Raw genomic sequence first — 23,738 nt, forward strand, 5'->3', positions numbered from 1 at the left:
GGTGGTCTCGGTGTGGGCGCGCCTCCTCTCTGTGTGGTGGCTGGAGGTCTCAAAGCGGGTGTAGAAGGTGTTGAGGTCATCCGGCAGGCTGTCTGCGAAGCCGATGATCCTGATGGTGGTCCTGCAGTCTGTGATGTGCTGCAGGCCTTGCCACATCCGTGCGGAGTCAGCAGTAGAATAGAAGCCATTCAGCTTCTCTCTGTACTGCCTCTTGGCCGCTGTGATGGCTTTCCTCAGTCTGTACTTCGCAACTTTGTACTCTGTCTCATCGCCTGATCTGAATGCATGAGAGCGAGCACACAGCTTGTGCCGTACCTGACTGTTTATCCAGGACTTCTGGTTGGGAAACCTCCTGACCTGTATGGTGGGCACAATGTTGTCGATACAGGTACTAATGTATCCAGTCACATACTCAGCATAATCCTGTACGCTGACAGAAAAGTCCTCTGAGGTGGCTGCAGCTTTAAACACATCCCAGTCTGTCTAGGCAAAACAGTCCTGCGGGGTGCCTTCAGTCTCTGGGGTCCAGACTTTAATTTGTTTGGTGACAGGGTTTGTTTGTTTCAGACTTTGTCTGTAAGCTGGATACAGGACCAAAGAAATGTGGTCCGAGCATTCGAGGTGGGGGCGGGGTGCAGCCCTGTATGCACCACGTATGTTACTGTAAACATGATCCAGTGTTCTTGCCCCAGGGTGGGAATGTTTACATTTTGGTAATATTTGGGAAGTACAGATTGCACTGATTAAAGTCGCCTGCAGCAATAAATATAGTGTCGGGGTGAGCTGCCTGTAGCGCGTTGATGATGTCGTGGAGTTTGCTGAGAGCCGCCGAGGGATTAGCTCTTGGGCTAACAAACACAGCAGCCAGAAACACAGCACTATGCTCTCTTGATCTCTATGATCTCTGTCCTGGGGTCAGCCTGCTCACTCGTGCCCGGTGCTTCAGGGGCTTCCTGTGGGTTGTTGTTGTTACGGGAGCGAACAATGAGTTATAGCTCCAGTGGTATGAAACCAGTAAATTCCCAGTGGCTGTGTGAGTTGGCGATATCCAGCAACGCCTGTCTGTTGACAGTTAGATGTAGGAAAAAAGTGACTTGTATGTTAGCAGTGCATGACATTTGTCCACTGCAGAAAGAGTAAAAAAACACACAAAAAAGAAGAAAATGAAGAAAAAGCCGGCATTCAAGAGTCGAATGCGCAAACACATCTGCCTTGGAGGGTGCCATGATAGGTATTAGAACATTGTTCATGTTTTTGTTTGCCTACTGCTGAAAGTCACTTTTTTCCTACATCTAATTGTCCACTAATGTCGATGTGCGTATTAGTGCCACATAACTACATTTTATACATGCTCACATTTTCTTGGCAGATAAAAATGAAAGAACTAACTGTAACAAGGCCAAAAGAAACCCTCACTAGTTGTCCTACTGCATGAACATACTGCATGTAATGGTAGTAAAGCTGGCAAACTAATGGGACAATACACCATACTTTTGCAGTGTTTGGATTTTTTTCAACAAAGTGCTTTGCTTCTCTGCTGAGTCTGCAGCCTGTCTTGATTTGGTGATCGGCCAACCAACAATCAGCTAACTTGAGTCAAAATAGCGCTTGGTGTCAAAGAAAAACCAAAACAAACAATAAAAGCTCCAAAGTTACTAACTTTTCAAAATTACAGTCAAACTAACTTGAAGCATCTAAACAACTCTTAACACTCTCTTGTACCAATTGCATGTACAATAGTCATGGCATGTACTGTAGGTTTCACACAAACTAAATAAATCAAAAACAACTCAACCTTAATTCTCTCTCCCTCCCAGCTATCAACAGTTTAAAAGTGGCATGTTCACTTCGCAGTTTTTATAACATTAATGGCTAAAGGGCACACTGACCACTGGTGCGCTTCCGCTTAAATTAAAGAAGAACAGAGATACTCTAAGTAGTGTCAATAAATATAGGCATTGAGAAAATCCTAAAGATTTCTGTCCCTATCTATTTTACGCTTAGACTTTGGGCCTTATTTTTCAGCTATGGCAAACTGTGGAGGTAGTTGTATGAAAATGTCATCCCCTATTCAAAGAAGGAAAAAGTGCCTGCACACTAGGCCCCTACAGGGTCTTCATCAGGCAACATGACAAAGAGCCTGGTACAATTCATGACGGGACTTGATATATAGTATAATTAAGATGAACGATGAAGGTGATGTTAGTGCTTGAAAGGATCACAACAACAACAACAAAAACCAAACCAAACAAAACAAACATAGTAATCACAGAAAACACATCGGAGTTCAAAACATGACCTTTTCAGTCCAATAAAACGTTTTCTAGAAACATTAATCCAGTGGACAGTTTTGACTTTAAAAAATAGGCATGTAAACATAACCTTGAAATTTCTTGGAGCAATACTGTCCTGCTGTGAGCATCTATGTATTTTTCCAGTTACAGTAGTTGTCAGAGAACATACATCATCCCAGTGGAGGAGAGATGACAAGAGGAGATGAGCCTGTGAATAAATTGAAGTTAGGCTTCTGTGGATCTTGCTTACACCATAAAAAACATAAAGTCTGTCTTGTAGCTTGTGCAAAAATCATTTAAGTTTTGGGATATCCCAAAATGGAGGCAATTATCAAATAACATTCATTTTGAAACCATGCATCAACAAAACCTAATTCTATGCTTTGTTGGGCTCTATGAGAAAGATACTGCCTGACACTATTTTTCATTTGAATCAAAAGGACTCTGTTTACTATAGCAGCAAACAGAAAAAGATCAGGTAGGCTAGAGATAAATGAATATGCTTAGAAAGACAGAGAAAATAGGTACAAAGTTTGAGACTGACAACACTAAAAGCTTTCCATAATCTGCTCTATTCATAGCGTCCTTGCCGTGGCCTGCAGCCTCTTTACCATGGTGGCCTCCTCACATACTATGTACTGACATGAAGGAGATAAAGAACTGTCTATTGTGCATCATATACTGCCGTTACATTTGCCCTTCTCCAGCACAGTAAATACCAAACTCTGTCTCTGTTTAGAAGTGAAGAGAAGTTATTTATAAACTGACTTGCCCAATTTGATTATGAAGACTATGTTATCTTGACCCTGGACCTGGCTCCTCAGCTGCTTGTTCATAGGATGGATAAGTATTGCTACTCTCTGCTGGCAGCCATGTCTCTTAAAATGATCTGCTTCTCACAAACTGAGAAACATTGGTCACATTTGCAGGGATTTTCTCAGTGTAATTATGAACGCTATAGAAAGTGTTCACCTCTTTAGTTCAGAGCTAAAACAGTGTTTCAACATCTGAACATTTAGTAGCTTCAGTTATAGATTTATATGAACCGAAGGCAACAAAAAAACTTTCAAGGGGTCAACAGCACTTAAAATGCAATCAGTGAAAATGCAGGGGCTAACTGACAGTTAGCAAGCTAGCTAGCTCAGAAACTAACTATTGTACCCCCTCCATGTTAATGGATGGGGCATGAGTCAAAATAAAAATTCCCTGAAAGTGGTTTGTCATTTTAGGTACAGTAAGTATTATCACACTGATTTGTGCACAAGTGGTCATTTATCTGAGAGGTTTGTTTTTAACAGGTTGTTTTGATTGGCACCCTGATACTTTCAGTCCACTTGTCAAAAATACTACACAGAATCTGGTTGAAAAACTTGTCACAAAAGCAAGATAGCCACCCTCGCATTGACGACATTCTGGCTTCATTTATGCATAGTTGTAGGGAGTGGTAACACGTAATCCATCTTTATATACTGTCTATGATTGTGACTGACTAGCACTAGTACTGTATGTTCCCTGAGTGGTAGTGTATTAGCGATTAGCTAACAAGCTCACCTACTAGTCCTGAGAGGATAAGGATAATCACCTTTATTGGCCAAGTATGTTACACACAAGGAACTTGTTTCTGGTACAGAACCAATGGCAGCCATCTGCGGCGCCACTTCAACCGAAGCTCTAGCCATTGGGGGCAACGGGGGGGAGGAGTTTCAGTGTCTTGCCCAAGGGCACTTCGACACATGGACTGCTGGCACCGAGATTCGAACCCTCAACCTTTTGGGTGAGAGACCACCGCACCACTGTTGCCTCCAGAGGAGATACATCGCCAAGATGCCACAGCAGTGACTTTGCTATTCCCATTTTTGGTGTGACTATAGCTTAACTCAATTTGGTCCAAAGGAACAGGAATATTTATATATGTCAAAACAATAGTCTACACCAGTAGGTTGACACATAAGTCTCCAGGAGTGGGTGGAGTGCAAGTTCTGGTGTTACTAGTGGGGTTAGATAATCATGTCTACATAGATTAATATACTGTATATGAAAAACTCATAGATGCAATAAATGCATCAGATTTTTTTCAAATATTTGTTTATTGTTTTCATGCTTGGAATGAAAGCACAATAGGAGTGGGAGGCTTGCAGACGGTGAGTACACCAAACATGTGATGCAGCATATTGGTGGTCAGTGATTTGCTGATTCAAACTGCAACAGATGATCTGACTGATGCCATGAAAGACCACTACCTCCTTTGGCATGATCTAACCTACAGAGGGGTGGCAGAGGCACAGATCAATATGCTCTTGTATACACAATCACACTGATTACAAAGAACCATATAAAAGTAAAATAAAATGTGGTGCACTGTGAATCTGGAGTCAAAAGAGATTGACCAGTCTCAGCATCTCCATGTGTGTATTTATATAGCTGTGTATGCTTATTGAATGTGTGTGTGTTGTTTTAGGCCCAGAGGGACAAACCATCAGTCTGTCAATTACAGCTTGGCGACGCCCCTTCTATCCTCCCTGAGGGTACAGCAAGGCACTTCTCTCTCAGAGATCTGAGATAGACGCCGTGTGGGGCTGTTGCCTTTTAACACATCCTGTGAATGGGTGGCGGGTGGAACGCCTTCTGCTGCAGCTACAGCATATCAATATCTAAATCCCAAGCAGTTGCTTAACACCTATTATAATGATATTTAGCCCTGCAGCTAAAATACAAGGCACACTTGTTCATTCTCCTCTTCCTCTGAAATGCCCACATCTTTTGTTGGTAATAGAGTCCTATTTTAAAAAGCAGGGTTCAGTGACTCCATAAAAAAAATCTAATTTAATTCAGATCAAGATTCATTAATAGTTTCCTTTTTTCCAGACTGGTGTGTGGAGGGCATCAGAAGTGAACATCTGAATGGTGATTCTTAATTAGGATTGCACCTTTTTTTTTTTTAGTTTGTAGGAGTGTTACTTTTGAGTGCCAGGTGGTTATGTCCTGTGGCCAGAGGAGAGCCATGGTTAGACATGTGACCAATACTGAGGGATATGCTGGCTGCCTCTCAGTCACTCGCCAGCTTTTTCTCACACTGTTCTTTTGCCCGCTGGCTCTCCCAAGGGTGAAGGAGGAGAGAACTGTCCTTTGTTAATTTTCCTTTTGTAAACAAGTGTGGGTAAAATCCAGCCATCAAGTTGAGCAGCTATACCCCCACGTGATCAATAAGCAAAAGAAATAGAATATGTGGCATTCTCCCTGGTCCAGAAAGTTACATAATGTGGAAAAATAGATTTGCTGTTGTACAACATCACTGGTAATCCCTGCTCATGCAGAAGGGACTTGAGAAAATGACACATTTCATCATGTGGTGAGAGGTTGTACCTTGTAAAAGAGAGCGACCAAGGTTGCCATAAAGTGGTAATTAATGACAAATAGTTCTTTTTCACCTGTGCTTCTTAATGCCTATACAATAGAAGAGACTATGAAGAAATGGAAGTGACAGCAAGGACAGGACATGTCTGAGGCTTTGTGCAAAATCTATCCAGGTCTAATGTTACATTTCATATTCAGAATCTTGTTCGGAGGGACAAAAAGAATTGGTTGCTTTACTTTAATTCACAATGTGCCGTGATGTGTTAAATTGCTCCCGTGTCAGAAAACAACAGCACTTCACACTGCAACACACTGCAAGCTCGTACTGAACCCTGGCATTTTCCATCAGCAGGAGGGACATGTGGCTGTACGGTACAGTACATCTGTGTGGGTGTGTTTGGGAGTCAAGCTGTTTCAGAAACACCCTTCCCTCCCTCTGATAAACAATCTATCACTAATTACTTTCGACACAAAGCAGATGAGAGCGAAAACACAGATATGATCAAACTCCATGCTGTCAAAGTACAAGTGTAGCAGAGAGGAGCTTTCAGTTCACGTGGCCTCAGTACAGTGCCTGCAGACTGCTGCAGCCAGCCAAGCATAACCTGTATGTGTTTTAATAGGTGGTGACTGACCTTTTGTCACAAGGGTCAGTCAGGAGAGCAACATCTGTGGTACCATTAACCCTGGATTATCTAATGAACATATCCACATTGATTTACCTTCATGCCCACTGTTTCCATTGGCTGCTGTCAGGGCAGCGGTCCTGCTTTTATTTGCACAGATACTAGCCCTCCACAATACCTGCCTCCACTTCAGGCTCCTGCTACTGGATGGGCAGACACTCAGCTGCACCTGGACAACAGCAAAATAGGAACTGATTGTGTAGTGTGCATTGTCTGTCCACTCTGTCCACAATTCCATTAATACATGTGTGCATTTTACAGACTGGTGTTTCTATCATAAGATATATTATACTGTATACAGTATTATAATTAGTCCTGTCAATCGATTAAAATAATTAATTGCGATTAACTGCATGATTGTTCATAGTTAACCTGTGATTAATCACAAGTTAATTTCACTTTTTTATCTTTTCTAAACAGTGATGGGAAGTAACTAAATACATTTACTCTAATAGTTTACATAGGTACAATTTTGAGGTATCTGTACTGTACTTGAGTATTTTCATTTTCTGTTACTTCATACTTTAACTTCACAACTTTTTAGAGGCAAATATTATACTTTTTACTCCACTGGGGGGCAACAGTGGTGCGGTGGGTAGAGCAGCTGTCTCCAACCAGAAGGTTCAAATCTTGGTGCTTGCAGTGCACATGTTGAAGTGTCCTTGGGCAAGACACTGAACCCCCGTGATGGCGGCTTGTGTGCATGCAGCGGCCCAGGGCCCTTGGCTCCAAACATAATTTTGTTGTACGTGTTACAATTAAAATAAATAAAGCTTCTTCTTAAGTATGTTTTGATGCTAATACTTTTGTACTTTTACTTAAGTAACATTTTTAACTCAGGACTTTTACTTGTAACAAAGTATTTTTACACTGTTGTATTGCTACTTTTACTTAAGTAAAGGACCTGAGTACTTTTTCCACCACTGGTTCTCAATGTACCTAAAAGGGAACCTGAGGTAACTGTGATTACCTGAGAGAAGTCCAGTAGTCTCTGGTGAGCACAGGCATGTTCATCTGTCCCAACACCTCCTCCACTTTAAGCTTTCTCATCTTCATACAAGTTGTGTATCTTGGTTACAGTGGTTGCTCTCGAAGGCAACTCATACATGCAGTCTTTGGATGTGATGCAAATTCTTTCAAGCAGACCCTCGTCCTCCACAGGGTTAATCGGCCTGCAAACTGTAGCCACCAATTTAGTCATTGCTGTTTAAAATTTGTTGTTTCTAGAGTTGTCCAGGTGTCTCTGTCGCAAACTATCCAGCATGGTCTGGCTTTGGCGAGGGCGAGGGTGAGGAGGGCTCTTTGCATCAGCTGTGTGCTTGGCCAGCAAGTGGTATTTGAGACTCGACATACTCTGGTGGTAACACAGTTTACATCAACAGTAAATGAGAATAACTTTGGTCTTGTTGGGGGGGCAGGGCTTTGAAGCTGAACTTGTCATTCAAAAGACTATTTTCTTTATCCATTTCTGTTAATTTCTGCTGCTGTATTGCTTCCCTATTTCCTAGACTATAGGGTGGGCAGAGGTTCATAATCACAGAATGTGCATCCGTTAATTGAGCATCAAAAATTAGTGGCATTAAAAGGATTTTGTGTTAACTCGTTATTATTGCATTAACTTTTACAACCCTAATTATAATATAGTTTGAGTGCAGACCTAATATAAAAACACCAGTTAGTATAATACAAACACAGAATACATCCTCCAAAATGATTAAAAGTTGAATCAACACATCTCTTAAACACTTTCAGCAAAAACCTTCATGAAAGTACAGTAGGATTCACTGCAGGACTGTTGTATCAGTTTGCATTAGTTTAAGATAAGTGGAACTAGTAAACTGTCAGCTGAGTGTATGTTAAGTAAAACACATTATTTAAGGACCTACTATGAATTTTCAAATGATAGCCATATACTTGATTTACCTAAGTGGCAAAGAGAACCAGGCTATTGTTTAAGAGAAAGAAATTAACATTGATCAGGAGTATTATTTGAATATTTGATTAGATATTAAAATTGACAATAAATCCAATAAAGTATACTCTATACTCTTTCAGAAGTTTAGAATTAATACGTACATATAAATTGTTTTCTATGTAGTGTAAGAGTCTATTCAGTATATACTAGCTGTATGTTAAACTAACCACAGCAATACTATATACTTTATGTATAATATAACATACAGTAGTTTGCTGACAGTGGTGATATTACATGACTTAGATTTATTGTATGCTTATCATGCTAAATGATTGCTTCTGAAACAATTAGTCGATTAACAGAACAGTTGATTGCCAACATACTGTATTACTAAGAGTTAAACTGTACACTGTTTATATTGTTGAAGTTGTCACCTTGGCTTTTAGGTTAATATACAGTAATGGACATTGCTCACAGTTATTTGACATTAATAAACTCATCACATAATTAAAACTACAGCCAGCTGCTACAGCTCTATTAAGAAACTAAACCATTAGACTGAGGAAGTGTGCAAACTGATTAAGATGCACCACAGTGCTGTTTGCATGAGGTGGTGTGGAATGGAGTGTAGCATGTAGTCCTACAAAGAAGATACTGTATCTGGGGTGATAGGAGTGACATCCATGTGTAAAACAAAATTTACACATGCATTGTTAGCAGTTTTACCTGGTATTCATATCCTATGCTACCCACCTACTGCATCCTGCTTTCTCCCGGTCATGCTTGAAAAGTCTCACTCAAATCCTGGTAGGTTTGAAAAATATTGTTATGCAACGCAAGATGTGCAGAGATGCAAAAAAGTTAACTTTTTCTTGACTCTTCTCTCTAGTAACATTTTAGTAATTGAATCTGAATCCCATTGTGTGTGTGGGTGGGGGGTTAGTGCTATCTAACTGGAGTCTGACCACTAAACCCAGTGGTAAATCTGCTATGGCTCACACAGTTTCCTAGCAGAGTACAGCTGCTCTCTCTATTGGAAATAATGGCCTTAGTTTGTCCAATCTTGAACACTTGCATTGAGAGTGAAAGCCTATGGAAAAGATACAGAAAGAACCAAAGTTCCCAGGGGCATCCTGTTGAGATAGTGGTTAATGTATACCTGCAAACACCCCTTTCAAATAAAGGCAACAAAAACACTTTCAACTATAAACAGCTAATGTCTTTACAGCTGGTATGTTGCTACTTTATAGTTAGCTTAATGTAAATCATAACAAATTCGCTGTTTTCATAGAACTTTGTCACATTTGGTTTTTATCAACACAGCAATTCTTCCAGCTCAGCCAAACATTAAAATATTTTTGCAATACTTCACTTTTTTATTTTTTTTTTTTTTTTTTTTTACAAATTTCTCTAATGCTTCAATGTTGGCAGAATGAAAAGAACAAGAGAAACACCCCTCATTCTGACTTGGACGTGCTCAGTCATGATTTTAGTGCCTGTTCATCCCTAATTCTGACTGTGTAGTAACACCAGATAAACATGTATTTGTAGCAGGTACATTTCCAATTGAAACCAGATACAAACAAATAGTGTATGGCTCCTATAACATTAGCTGAATGGGATGTATTAGGGATAATATTGGATTTTATTTTTACATAACTCACAGTGAACTCACAGTGTCTAATAAACGCAGCGCTACTCTGCCTTGGGCTGAAAGCAATGATTAATGTATGTGGAAATTGCCAATCTCTAACTGAGGTACACTATTTCAAACCTGGGCTAAAGCTAATTTCACCATATTCAACAGTGTCCTCAGGCATTCCTACATTGTAGCTCATACAAAGGAAAGACCAAGTGATATTGATATCAGGGAATTTATTGGCTATAAGTGTAAGTGTTTATTTGTGTAAGACTCACAAATGAAAACACAAAGCTTGTGCCTGCACACATAATTACACCCAAGACAAATACCCAGCCACTTTTACAACCAGGTAATATGTATGCTTGGCGCAGACTGAAATGCTCTTTAGTCTTTGTGATCAGATCAACTTTCTTGAAACAAATATTCCTCCTGAGTTCATCTCCACAACCCCACCAAAAGAAATCACTCAAAAACACCATTAAGGCAATCAATACCTTGCCATTGAGCTGTTAAGCCATCTCCAGTGACAAACAGTTGTATCCTCAAAGCCCTGCAAAGAACATGTGGGCCAGTATATTTCTGTATATAGGATTCTATACAGTATATACAGTGCATATCCTGTCTGTATGAGAGGGGCAGACACCATTAAATATTAGGCCCCCTCCTGTATTAATAAGTGATGATCACACATAAACATCCAGATGGTCATAGATTTGTCAGCTGTTATAACCTTAATAATAGCAATATGAAGGTACTGGCCTTTGCAAAATAAGAGCAGCAGCAACACCAGGCCTCACCAAATATCAGCAGGTTGAAATTGTTTCCTTTATCTGAGGGTACATAGGTATATAAAACTAAACTGGTCCAAAAATCTTAATTCTGTGATTAAAAAGACAGTCCAGGCTGTGTTTCCTGTATTTGTGGGGCCAGTGCCTTGGTTAATGCTGTATATTATACCATAAAACATTCAACATACATTCATGGTCCTCAGGGAATGTGTGCTAATGCATGTGTTAAGTGGTGCTACTGTAATGGCCAGTTCTTTAATACGCTGTGACCTGTCAGACTCATGTCTCTTTTGTTACTTGTCACTGTGCGTAGTCAAACAAACTAGTTCCACTTCTGGGCATTGATAAAGTTATCTGATCTAAGCACATCTAATACTACAGCAGATTTCCTCCTTTGAAGCTGAAACTGTGCAGTTAAAAACAAGTTTATTATTGCCTGCAAAGTAAAAATGCACTTCAGCAACAAAAACAACCCCAATTGCACAAAAATTATGTTCTTGGCAGTAAACCTGTTTGTTTGCAATAATTAAACTAATGAGTCCAAATTAACACTGTAATGATTTGTTAATGAAATGCGACATGTCGTACTTTAATGACTGTATTAAGATGAAACTGCTGATGGTGGCACCTGCTGTCAGGTACAAGCAGGTGCCACCATGGGAACAAATAATAGGTTCCACACTTCACTGTTCATGTTCTAGATATAGTTTTGTGCATAACAAATTTTATTCTAAATATAGTAATATGCTCATCCACATTCTTAAGTTTCAAAACTTTGAATCTGACATATTTTAGGATCATTTGATCAGCTAATGACTGCTAAAGAGGAAAAGAGAGCTTCTAATCACCACAAAAATTGTTCTGTAGTGCTGCCAGAGTGAAAAAGGTCTTGTATATGTATGCTTAGCTGACCATCGGCTCACTAGAAGTTATACATTTTACATGCCACACTTAGAGAAGGAAAAGGGAACTCAATGCTAACCACATTAGGCAACAGTGAACAATTCACTATCCGAGTCTTGTGGACAATATCTGACCTTCCCCAGCATCAAAGAAAATAACACATCATGCCTGTAGGAAAATCCAGTAGTTTGTTTTCTTCCAAAAGCTATGCTGAATCCAAGTAAGCGAATACATTGAGATTACATTACAACCTCTACCCTCCCAGATGACCCCTAATCTCACATTACAAAATGCTACCAGGCAGCTAGAGAAATGAAAATCCTGGACCTGGGAGTGATGCCGTGGAGGGTTCTTTAAACCAACCTCCAAGAATAGCCATGGCCAAGATAAACTCATTAATGCATGAACAAAGGGTGATCAATTATAACACGGACATGTGCCAGTTTGGCCTCTCCCTTTTGCCAACATTGTAAAAAAAAAAAAAAAACATTTAAAAACAAACTGTCATTTTATGATGTTGTAAGGATCTTTACAACAGTCATCAGTATACAGTAAGGTTATGTTCATGATAGTGATGAAAAAGGCTCCCCAGTTACAAAAAAAAAAGAAAAATTAGTAGATCTTGCTGACAGAATAGAAACAATTGCTTTTTCTGATGTTTTACACAGAGCAGAACAAAACCACCATCAAAAAATCTCCAGTTAGTGAGCACTTTCATGGTACAGTAGAGCTAATAACTGTACAAAAGCTGTGGAAACTGCAGTACTGAGTGTGGAAAAGCAACAATGTTTAGCTGATTTATTCATTTCAGTGTTATCAAAAGTGACTGGGCAGCAGATAATCCAGTGTGGGTGGTGAACATATTGTGTCACTAATACCAGCTGGCTTGTTGTTAAAAGTCTAGTAAGGAACATATTGCAGTGTTTGATTTCGTATGGATCTTTTGATGTGAGCAGTTTCTATGTCATCTGGTTGGGGCTAATGAAGAAAATGCAGGGGGATCAGTGTTGCTGCTGCTGCTGCTCAGCAGTGCAACTCACCCTGCAAACCCCCCCCCCTTATTCCTCAGCAGTGCCAAGCCCCATCCCGAAGAGTCCATTTCAATGGTGAGAACTCCAAAGAGGAGCACAGAAAAACTATCTGGCAGAGCCAAATCCATAATCGATTGGCTTTCTGCACATCACAGAGAAAGAGACAGAGAGAGAGGAAGGGGGAAGCTAAAAGAGCTGGGAGCAGCTGCTTGGTGGGCTTCACTGAAAAAAAAGGTGATCACAAGGATAAAGTAAAAAGAACTGATTCCATTCAGCACATACAGTATCTGTACAGACAAGATAGTTGTTTCAGGGGGGAAAAACACTCAAACCTAATCTCTCAGCTCACTTTCTCCTCCTCTGAGGGCGCTTGTGAAGTCAGAGTGATGCCTATCATTAAATGAGCTATTCATTGGAGCGTGTAAGTCCTTCTGTTGGAATATGTAGTGATACAATACTGTATAGTAAATTGGACTAATCAGCTGGGATGAATGTAGAAAATGACAAAACAACCAAACTGAGCCCAAACCTAACACCATGTTTTATAAGAAGTAAACAGACACCGTCCCATGTTGAAAATACAAGAACGTATTGCAGCTCAGTATCTCTGAAAGGTTTAAACAAGTTGACAGACATGACAAACCTCATTAAACAATAAAACGTATGCCGGTTCTCTTCACTGCAGGTTCTACAGCTCCCTGCTGGGAGAAAAACAGCACAGAAAAAAGGTTATTAGTAAAGCATCTGCCACCACACAGCACCTGCACAGCAAGAGATGAGGAGTCAGACAGGCCTTGCAAGTCTGTTTTTGGTCCAAACTCTGCTTTAAAGAGTTGCAAAAGTCACCCACAACAATACATTTTACTACTTGTTCAAAGATTTGTTGGGCAACAAAGATCCCACACTAATACCACCTACAAGTGAGCTACAGATGTTTTAGGATTTTTAATAGCAGCAGTTAAATGATGGTGTGGTGGTCCCACCACTGAGCACTTCACAGTACTGTCTACTTTGGCACGGGCAGTAGGGTTACTGGATTGCTGGTCTTACTGGTTTCTACAGCTCATTGTATGAACATTTTACACTTGACTTAATGAATAAATGACTGTAAGGATGCCGTTCTAAGTATATCTAGAGATGACAGCAGCGATACTGAGCCCAAGAAAGGTTTCTGCAAGGAGACAATAAAGTATCTTATATTTAGAGAGTTGAAGCCCTGATGTCATGCCCCAGTTCTACTAGTCAATGCAATCTCTCATTCTGTATGTCGTTCATCACTCACTACTATATTACCACAGAAGAACTACAGCTCTGCTTAAAACTTCCTGCTAATGTACCACATTAAAAGCCCGCAGGGAGCTAGTGAAAGCCTTTTAATGTGAAAAGTCTGACTCTTATATGTTAAGCCTTAGTGAAGTGACCTGAATGGAAATAATAATTGAAAAAAACATTTATTTGAAACTCAGAGTAGCAAAGTGGTATAGATGGAATAAGTGTCATAGATATATTCATTATCCTTAATCAACTGGCAGACACAAAGTGAGGAGTGCTGACAGCATGAACAGTAAAATTGATCAAGAACAGATGGAGGGGAGGGGGAGGGGGTCGGGATTTTACTAAATTAAAAGAAAAAAACTTAAACTGAGGGGAAAAACAGGAAATTAGTAATGAAAGTCTGTCTATAACAGAAGTCTATTTTCAAATAAATGACAATGACTTTACAAAACAATCAAATAGTCCATCATAAAGATTCAGTGATCATACAGTATCATGAGCCACATCTTTCTGCACAAGGACAAACAGCAAAGCCAGTGAAGATACTGAAATGGAGCTGACTGCTGAAACTCTGATGCAGTCTTGTGGAGTCTGGTTGTGAGACAAAGAGAATACACAGCCCTTTTCATTTTCTGCAAAACTAAATATTTTAAAGCCCCAAAAGTAGGCACAGAGGGGAGCTGAAGGAGTCATTGTGTAAATAAACTCAGCATTTATTTGTGTGGATCCAGCTCTAAACTGACAGAGTGACAATATGTCCTCCCAGTGTGGTTCCTGTCGGCGAGCTCAGCTTCCTAGCAGAGCTGAGGACTGGGCCTCACATATCCACCTGATGGAAAGTTAATTAACTGCCCTTTGGAGGCAGCAGGCCTGTGATAGCCAAGCCACTGGTGCAGCCCTATTGCCCAGCCGTTAACAGTGATGAATTAGCCCCTCTACCCTCTGCCTGCCTCCCATCACTGGCAGCTTTAGCCCAGGGGAGGAAGTGCTAGTTTGCTCCGTCCCTGTATGTTGTACATCAGCTGGCTCAGATACAAGTAGAAGGCTACAGTTCTGGGAGACTGGGAGGAAATTAACAGACAAGGAGCCAATAATTGAGATAATACAAACAAACCCATTAGGATGCTCGTTAGTTTCTCTTACTTTAAGTGCACAAACAAAACAGACTGTTTTTCTATTCTAGTGAGGATGTAGGGAGATAATTATACTACAGCTGCAACAGAGCAATTATCTATTATCCATCTACATCCTTTATGTTTTACTCTGATGGAACAGAAACAAGAATTATAAGAATATGAATAATAAAGTCAAATAAATGCAGAACAATAATGGGAGATAGCCTGCTATAGTACCATAACAGGAACACTCTGTGTTGTGCATGGTGAAACTTAAGACACCGCTACAGTCCAGTGGGTGGTCTCGATCAGAGCTCAGCTGAGCTTGCAGCTTTACAGTGTGGTGAGCCACACTGTAAAGCCTCTGGCAGGAACAGACCTGAAAGCTCAGATCCATCCTCTGGCTGAGAGAGAAGAACTTTTTATTAGTTGGCACAGAAAACCATTTAGATTCAAAAATATGAGACTTGTTTGTGGTTACACAAAATCTCTGTCATGCTTTTTGATGAAGCAGGTTTAAAAAACAAGGCACCAAAAGCAGAGCAACTAGGGGATTTTGATCTTACTTAGTATTATCTGAAAATAATTGTCATAGGCAATTATCAAACTACAGGAGCAATGAAGCTTTAGTACTGCACTAGCAACAGGTTTGCCGATTTGCAAGAGAGATATTAAAAAAGATGGTCAACTGACATTGAGATATCCTGCCATGTAGTCTCTAAACTAGCTCCCGCTCCCATAATGCAACTCAGTAGTGACATTCTTTAGCAGTATTGAGAAAGTAACTTGAAAATATAGTGATGTATTTTTTATATATTACTCACTCATAAGTAATTGCATTACTAATTACTTAACAGCAATAGTAATTCATTACTTGGGCTAACAAAGCTGCCTTTAAACAAGCTCCACAACTAGATGTCACATTTATAACAGTAAAATCTTCAAGTTGTCACTAACTTAAGATTCATTTGTTTTATTCATTTCAAGTCAATTCAACTTAAAATTCTAGTTTTTATTTTCAGACCACTATAGAACTAAAAATGAGTGCACCCGAGTTGAAATCTTTTGACTTAAATTACATTTAGTGCTTCTCTAGGTCACGTCTAAGATGATAATTCACCATTGTGGATAAGTCAAAAAACAAGAAAAAGCCAAAGTAACAGTTATTAGTAAGTATGATGTAACTACTGAATTTCCAAGTATAATTCCTACTACTTTAGTTATATTACTGTAACACCTTACTAAATTATGCATTGCTGGACAACACCATTTGTTAGATACCCCCCACCCCCACCCCCCTTCCTTGTCAAAGGCTGCATCCTTCAAAATCCACACCTCCAGTACAGGTTTTACTTATTTATTAATTTGTGGTCTTGCAAACTCCCACACGCTGTCAGCACACCAGGTACTGGAAAACAAACACACATGAAGTAGTTAGCACATAACAGTGCTAAACATGTGTTCAGTGCCTGCTTGTGTTCAAATGAATGTAACTGGGGCAGAGTATTCTGGAAATCTATGAATATTCCACAAGCTCCAATGACAGGTAGTGTGGTTATTTATAAATCACATCCAAATGAATGTGCCACCAAATGCTCTGTCACAATCCCAAACAATCACACAGATGCTAGAAACGATCCACAACATTTTTTTAAGTCCAGGACCATGCACAAAACTGAACATAATTTTAATTACATACAAAACAATAACTGCTACCAAGACAGAAAGGAGAGAGTGGCTGCATAATCAGGCACTGAGTGTTCAGAGAAGACTAAATCCCAAGTCATACTAATGCAAATGAACAACTTCAGTACTATCTCAGAGCAGGGCGGTAATAACAAGTTTTTTAAATACATGGATAACAGCTGTTGGTACCACAGAGATCGAAAAAATACTGAATGGAAACATAAGCCTCTGACGAGTTTAATGATGCAGTACTACAGTTTGGGAGGGGGTGGAATCATGAGTGAGCCAGTCATCATCACACTGTGCTTCGATGAAATAAAGGCACAGTTGACTGAGTGGTGTGAAGCTAACTTTGCCCCGACACAACCTGCATTCTGGTCACACACATATATCCGCTTCCCTCCTACTTCAGAGGCAAAGCAACACAGCCATTTGTCAAACCAGCCAGTTGCTATGCATCTAAGCACAAAATAACACCAGTGTGAGGCAGGGGCAAGTAAATATTTTGTTGCATTACGCAGTTCGTGGATTGAATTAAGCAACTTCCGGCTGGCAGAAACACAGAAAAGCTGATTATTTCTTACTTTATCCTGATAAAGTCAGAAGGTTTTTTTTTTATCTTAATTTTCAGGACTTGTATTTGTAAGTCATGCAACTGACTTACTCCCCACTGAACAAAGCCTGAAACAGATGCAAACGTATACAAAACAAAATCTTCCAACACTTTCCATATTTTACAAGGCAGTATCTGAGATCATGTTACAGATGCAGATTTAAAGGAAACAGAGGGCCAGAGCAATCAATATGCATAAAGGCATCAATAACTGTGTAGACTGGACAACAATAAGCACTTAATCCCCCTTTCTACATACAGTCACTGGAAGAACAATTGCACAGTAAACAGATGAGACCAGTTAATTTCACCACCAGTCTCCGCTTTGGAAACAACATATAGGTGTGTTAAACTTTCTTCAACACCTAACAGGTGGTCAGAGTTCATTGCACATGCACAGTTTACTCTACAAAGCAAGACCAAGATGGGACAAAGCAAATTAGCTTCTTTTCTTTCTAAGAACTGCAAGAACTGCGGGGTGTTCACATTATTTTACATCAGGTTAAAAATTACACATGGCCAAAAGAACCACTTGGGTCTGCCAAAGACCTAAGCTAGAGCCTGAGTAAGACCGGATCCAAATCTTTCTAATATCTTTTAAATTAAGCATGCAGGGTAGGGTATTACTCTTCTGTTGCAGGTCTTGGGTATGACTCAGTTTTGCTATGACAGAATCACTGAAGGAATAAGTAACCTATCTAAAATAGTTCCCTGTGGTCTGTCTTTCACCCATGTAGCTACAGAATGTTTTATAGTTGTGGCAGGAGGTGAAAACGTATTTGTATAATGCATGGAATGAAAAAGACAAAATCTTTGGCCCTGCTGCTTCAGCTTTGATCCATCTGTAAAAACTGCCCATTGTGTGTATGACAACTTTATAGGAGTGTGGTGCTACATTGGTGGAGTACACAGGAGAGCCTCTCCTTGTAGCGCCGCTAGCTCAGCTACAGCACAGGAAGTCACACAGTGGCTCTCTCAAAGAGCAAAAAACATTTGTGTAGTAACTGTCAGAGCTCCACCAGACTCCCTGTCTCTTAAGCAGAAAAAAGGAAAGTCCAACAGTAGCTCCTCATGGCCACTAGATCTGGCTCAGTCCATGTCACTCTGAGTGGTTGCCAGTCTCCACCCTGTCTCCTGACCTTCTGCATCACACATTATGTATCCACATGGCCACACCTCCTAGCAGCTCCTTTAGCAGAATTTAAGGGTGTAGTTACCCTTTAAGTGAGCAGAACATCCAAAAGATCCACAAATTACATCCATAGATGTAATACATATATGCACTATTGCCTCAATTTTAGAAAGTTTAGTATACTTGGTGTTCATACAATCTACTCAAAATAAACAAAAATGGTTACAGAAGGTACAACATCTGCAGATTTAGCCACAATCCTTGCAACTCTGCTTAGTTACACTGTTGATATCACATACAAATATCTGGGATTTTTAAAGAATCAAAATGGATGGTGATGAGAGCATATGTGGCATGAGCAGTGTAGACAGTAGAGAGCTCATCAGGACAGAAGAGAATGAGACTAAACCCACACCAGGTGTCCTCTTTGTTGGATCAGTGCTTGAAGGCTACATATTTCAAGTACAAGGAGAAACATGACAGCGCTACAAGTGTGCACCTGTAGACACACAGAGAGATGAAACCATATATAGGGAGATATATCACATCAGTTAATGTTCTGGAGAGTGCCAACAGTAGAAAAGGAGGAGGTGAGCTTGATATTAAGGTTTTTTAAAAAGCCATTTACTATCTGCTTTGTGATTCACACCATCCACACCAACCAGAGAGGCATGAACTGAAAGTAATGTGGACCTCACACCACAGTGCAGAGGCCATATCGACGTACAGTATACAAAGGTCAAAAAAACCCACTCTAACATCAAATGTGGAAAGCCTGCACTTAGTCTCACTGAACTTTCATTAGAAATAAAAAGGAACCATAAAACGTCAAATGGGAAAGAAACACAAATCACAATGAAAAGGAACATATTGTCTTACAATATATGACAGAAAGCTGTGTAGACTTATGAAGGCTTTTTTCCACAACGTAAAATTGTTTTTCAGACCTGGCAATATGTTGACACAGAACCTGGTTTATTTGAGGGGCCTCTTTGGTAAACATTTCTGAGGAGGAGCACACCTGTACATTAGTGAGTGGAAACAGCACAGTCACAAAGACATGTGGAACAGTACAAACCAACATAGCCACTTTACACACACACACACACAGCCTAACACATGTACATTTTCAAATTTTCAAATGATGTGATCTCACAGTTAAAGACATCTTATGACTCCTTTCATAAAAGAGAACTGAGCAGAGTCACAGTGAGTCTACACATACAATACAAGACAAGAAAAGCCCAGAAGAAGAGAGTAATCTTAGCTCTTGCTCTTACCTTTTCCTTCTGTTGACACCTTTAATCTTATATTGACTAAATATAAAGGCCCAATAATCTGCTTCCAAAGCTGCTTCACTGTTCAGAAGCATTTTGCTTCACAGTGATATTTTCCCTGTAGCCATGTGTCGCTTCCTCTGTGCCTCTCAGGAGTCTAACATAATTGCATTCATTATCCAATCTACACACCTACCTCCTATTGTAAGTTCCAGCTTGACCCAACCGCCATTCAGAACACACCTCCCTGGGCAACTGTAATTGATGTAACAGCTAATTACAATTTACAAACATAGTAGGTAAACACAAGTCTTTAGGACACTCTCTATCTCCTTCCTCCACAGGCACAAACCTATAGGTGAGGTTTGTGCCCTTTGAACCCCCTCTCCAATCCTGCCTTTACAAATCACCATGAAGCTTTTGAAGCCACTGTCCCAGGGTTTTCATCTCTTCACATCTCTCCTCATTTGTTTAAGAGCTCTCTGGGCCTTGCTGAACAGCTGCAATGAACTCCAAGAAAAAGCACCCAGAGAAAGAAGGGCAGCATGGGCAGCCAGGCAGGGCATTACTGTGCTGTACAGCGCTTGATGCTAATATGCTGCTCACAATAATCTACAAAGCTTTAGCAGTGCAGCAAAGTTTGTCACTCATTTTCTAAGATAGCCTTCAATGATTTCACCACTTGTGAAGTAATCCAGAAAGTTCCGCTACTGTGCTTCTACTTCACAACTGCAGTTGTAATGGGAGTTGTTCGTGTTCTACCCTAGTGGATTTGGAGGATGAGGAGGCCCCCTACCAGCTTGTGTGCAGTAGGTGGTGGAAGTCCTCATGAGCAAAAACAAAACACTGACAAACAAACAAATACTCAACAGCAGCATGGGGACTGAATGGCAAGATCAGAGATTTGATGCTTTATCATGCTGATAAACACAATAATTTGCACTAGGATAGAAATAGGTAAGATATAAACTGTCAGGTAATGAGCTCAGAAAGTTCTGGCCTGATGAAGAAAAGGTGATTTCAAATAAAAACCAATTGAGATTTACCCAAAAGATGCAGACTTCCATTTGCGACATGGGTAACTTCTTCTACATGGAGGGGCAGTTAGACTTAGAGGGATCTCCGAGACTTCTATGGGCAAAGAGGTGTGGCGCCTGCAACGTAAAAAGAGAAAGGCACATTGAAAGGGCTCATAATGCACATTTCTTGTAGTTCAAGAAAATATAATAGTTTGCATGGATGATGACGTGTTTTTTTTCTGCAGCATGAATTGTATCATACTGTGTACTAGTGAGGGGATCCGTCGGCACATTAATTCCCTCTGAGTTGAATGCTGCATTTGGCAGAACGAGAGATTACTTCCGTCCACTGGTTGCAGCATTTTAATGACTTCAAATCATGGCCGGGAACACTCATGTATGCATTATCACAATGGGCTGAATCAGCACACAGAGCTCAGTGCCAGGTAGAGAGCAGAGACCAGGGGAAGAGGAGGAAAAAGGGAGACAGGAGATTAGAAATGATCAGAATGTACCAGGCAGAGTGTAATGTGAGACAACAACAGAGGCTGTGGAGAACAGATATGAACAGGAAGGAAGCAGGAGACAGGAGGAAGCAGATTAGAATTACTTTCTGTTATCTCAAATGTTAGTATGAGTGACCTTCACAGTTCAAAACTCTGAAGTTCCATTAACTGCCAACAATACATGCTTTAACATGTAAATTACAGTAAAGAAGATCAATGATATTTCAGGACATATTTTAATAAAGGTAACAGTGTAGAAGTAACATAATCAAAACGTTTGACAATAGAAACTGGGGATTAAGCCAGCCAGCTAGTTGCTAACCGCCCAGGATCATGAGTCTTTACAGTTCATTTCAATTGATTTACAAGCCTTATTTTGACAATATATGTTTTGAAAAACAATAAATGTCATTCAACTTGACTCTGACTGTTGAGAAGCATCTAAAAACAAATTATTTCTATGTCATGAACAGAACAAACAGTCCTGGGAATTTACAGTGATATATAGTTTTTACTAATAGCCTATTGTACCTAAGCAATAAAATTCATTGTCAGTGACTGCCTTCCAAGACAATCCAGATGGCTGATTTTTAATCTGGCACCCCTGTCACATCAGTGACATCATTTGTCAGGGTCTTCCCAAACCTTCACAAATGACTATTACAAAAATGCTCATATGAGTGTTTTCTGATCGGTCGCTGCCATGGTTAAGGTTTGGTAAAGTTACCACTACTCTGGGTCAAAATAATGAGACTGGAAATAGGAACAAAACATTTAGCATTTTTTAACCATTGTCCACATCTTGTGAACTATAGCACTTTAACTGTGCAACCATCTGAAAGGACAAATCAGTCCCTGATTTATCTGCTCATAACCTATACAAGTTGTTTCATATAAAGGTGTTATAAGCAAAAAAGAACTCTGAATATTCATAAACTAACTTTCATTCCAGGCATTTAGAAACAGGGCAAACCTTGCCCTGCTCCCAGAATTAAGCTGATTGTCTGCTTTACACTCTGACCTTAGACAATCGGTTTGAGCTAGTTAAAACAAAGCTAGTTATCTGAATTTTTTTCCGGGGGGAATGCAGACACTAAGACCATCGCACACTTATTTAACCTCGCTGTCTCCGCAGGACACATTGGAATGTGGAGGGACCACCATAAAACTTGGCTTAATATTCATTCGTTCTCTTTTTGACAGTGGAAATGTTCTTAGATTTTAGAATGTGAAACTGTGTTAACCAAACGCTGTGTAAAATATCTACAAGAAAGTTAGAAATGTTTTAGTAAAGCTAATAAAATATTTCTGAGCTTGTTTGTATGAAAATGTTTCAATGAGGTTTGAAGAATTTGCCTATTGTCTTCAGGATATCTGAAACTCAACCATCACAAAAGATTACTTTCAGGTGAACCTCACCACTTTTTAGAGTATTGCTCCAAACACTAGAAATTTTAAGAGCTTCTGATTTCTCCATTTCATGACTGTGCGCTTAACAAATGCTTGCTTATGTTCTTTTATTTTCAAAGTTATCCTTCTTTTGCCTTCACAGACTGGCTACATATGCCTTTTTATGTTCGAACTATGTGCTGCTTAAATCTTTTGCTTAAATGTGAGTTATTCCACAATCCAGTCGGGTGAAGATGTGTTTTGAATGTCAACAATGGTGGAGGCATGAACCTTTCGTAATGTGCCAGTCAAGAACTCGTCATGACATAGAGTCCCAGCCAGTCAGAGGACTCCAAATGATAAGACCCCTGAACAATCAGGCGAAGCCAAGTGCTTAAGCTGGCATATGACTACACGAGTCACTGCCACCCTTTGTCTCAAGAAAACAAAACAGAAAGAACTTAGAAAAAGAATAAGAAACAAAAGAATGAAGAAAGTTTGAGCCTCCAAAGTACACGTCTTGTTTTTCTCTCGTCTGCATTTTTGATTTACGCCGAATAATTTGTTAAGCTCTAAAGGCACCATCAGAGCACGCACATGATGGTGTGTTAGACATGGTTTTCCCTCGAGACATCGTCAAATGCCACAACCACAACCAGCCACTGGTGAATCCATTGTCCTGGACCCAGCTCTGGCTGCAGACTGAAAGCTGATTCATACTAAGGGAAAGGCAGATCCTACTCCAAAGATGAGGAACACCTTCTAAGCTCGCAGCCTCAAACAGTGTTCTGGAATTTCGGACCTCCACAGACCTCTACTCTGAACCAAAAAGGCTTCAAACCCAGTGCTTCTTCTTCCCTGGGCACATGAGTGTCAGGTTTGCCCGGCCACTCTGGCCTCTCTCACCTTCCTCACTCTGTCTATCTTAGCCCCTGATTGCTTACATCATACACCTGCTCCTCACTACCAGGATTAGGACCAGCTGCACTCCATTAGTCTGCCCTTATTTATACCCAGTTCACCTCTCACTCACTTGCCAGTTCGTTCATGTTATCAGGCCTTCACCTTGTCTTTTTGCTAAGTACGTCCTAGACTGTTGTTTTGTGTTGTTCC

General features: G+C 40.1%; 1 protein-coding gene across 4 annotated transcripts in view; it reads right to left on the reverse strand.

Moving 5' to 3' along the window:
- iqsec1b (IQ motif and Sec7 domain ArfGEF 1b) overlaps positions 1-23,738 on the reverse strand; it is a 248,188-nt gene that overhangs the window by 120,134 nt on the left and 104,316 nt on the right. For 3 of the 4 annotated variants that reach the window (XM_020618268.1, XM_020618267.1, XM_020618272.1), the window contains one exon: positions 20,758-20,865. The exons of the other annotated variant lie outside the window; for it this stretch is intronic. In XM_020618268.1, coding sequence (XP_020473924.1) covers positions 20,758-20,865 — 108 coding nt within the window. The remainder of the gene's footprint in view (positions 1-20,757; positions 20,866-23,738) is intronic. 4 annotated transcript variants of the gene reach the window in all.

Source organism: Monopterus albus, unplaced genomic scaffold (assembly GCF_001952655.1).
Source record: "Monopterus albus unplaced genomic scaffold, M_albus_1.0 scaffold203.1, whole genome shotgun sequence".
NCBI classification, from domain to species: Eukaryota; Metazoa; Chordata; class Actinopteri; order Synbranchiformes; family Synbranchidae; genus Monopterus; species Monopterus albus.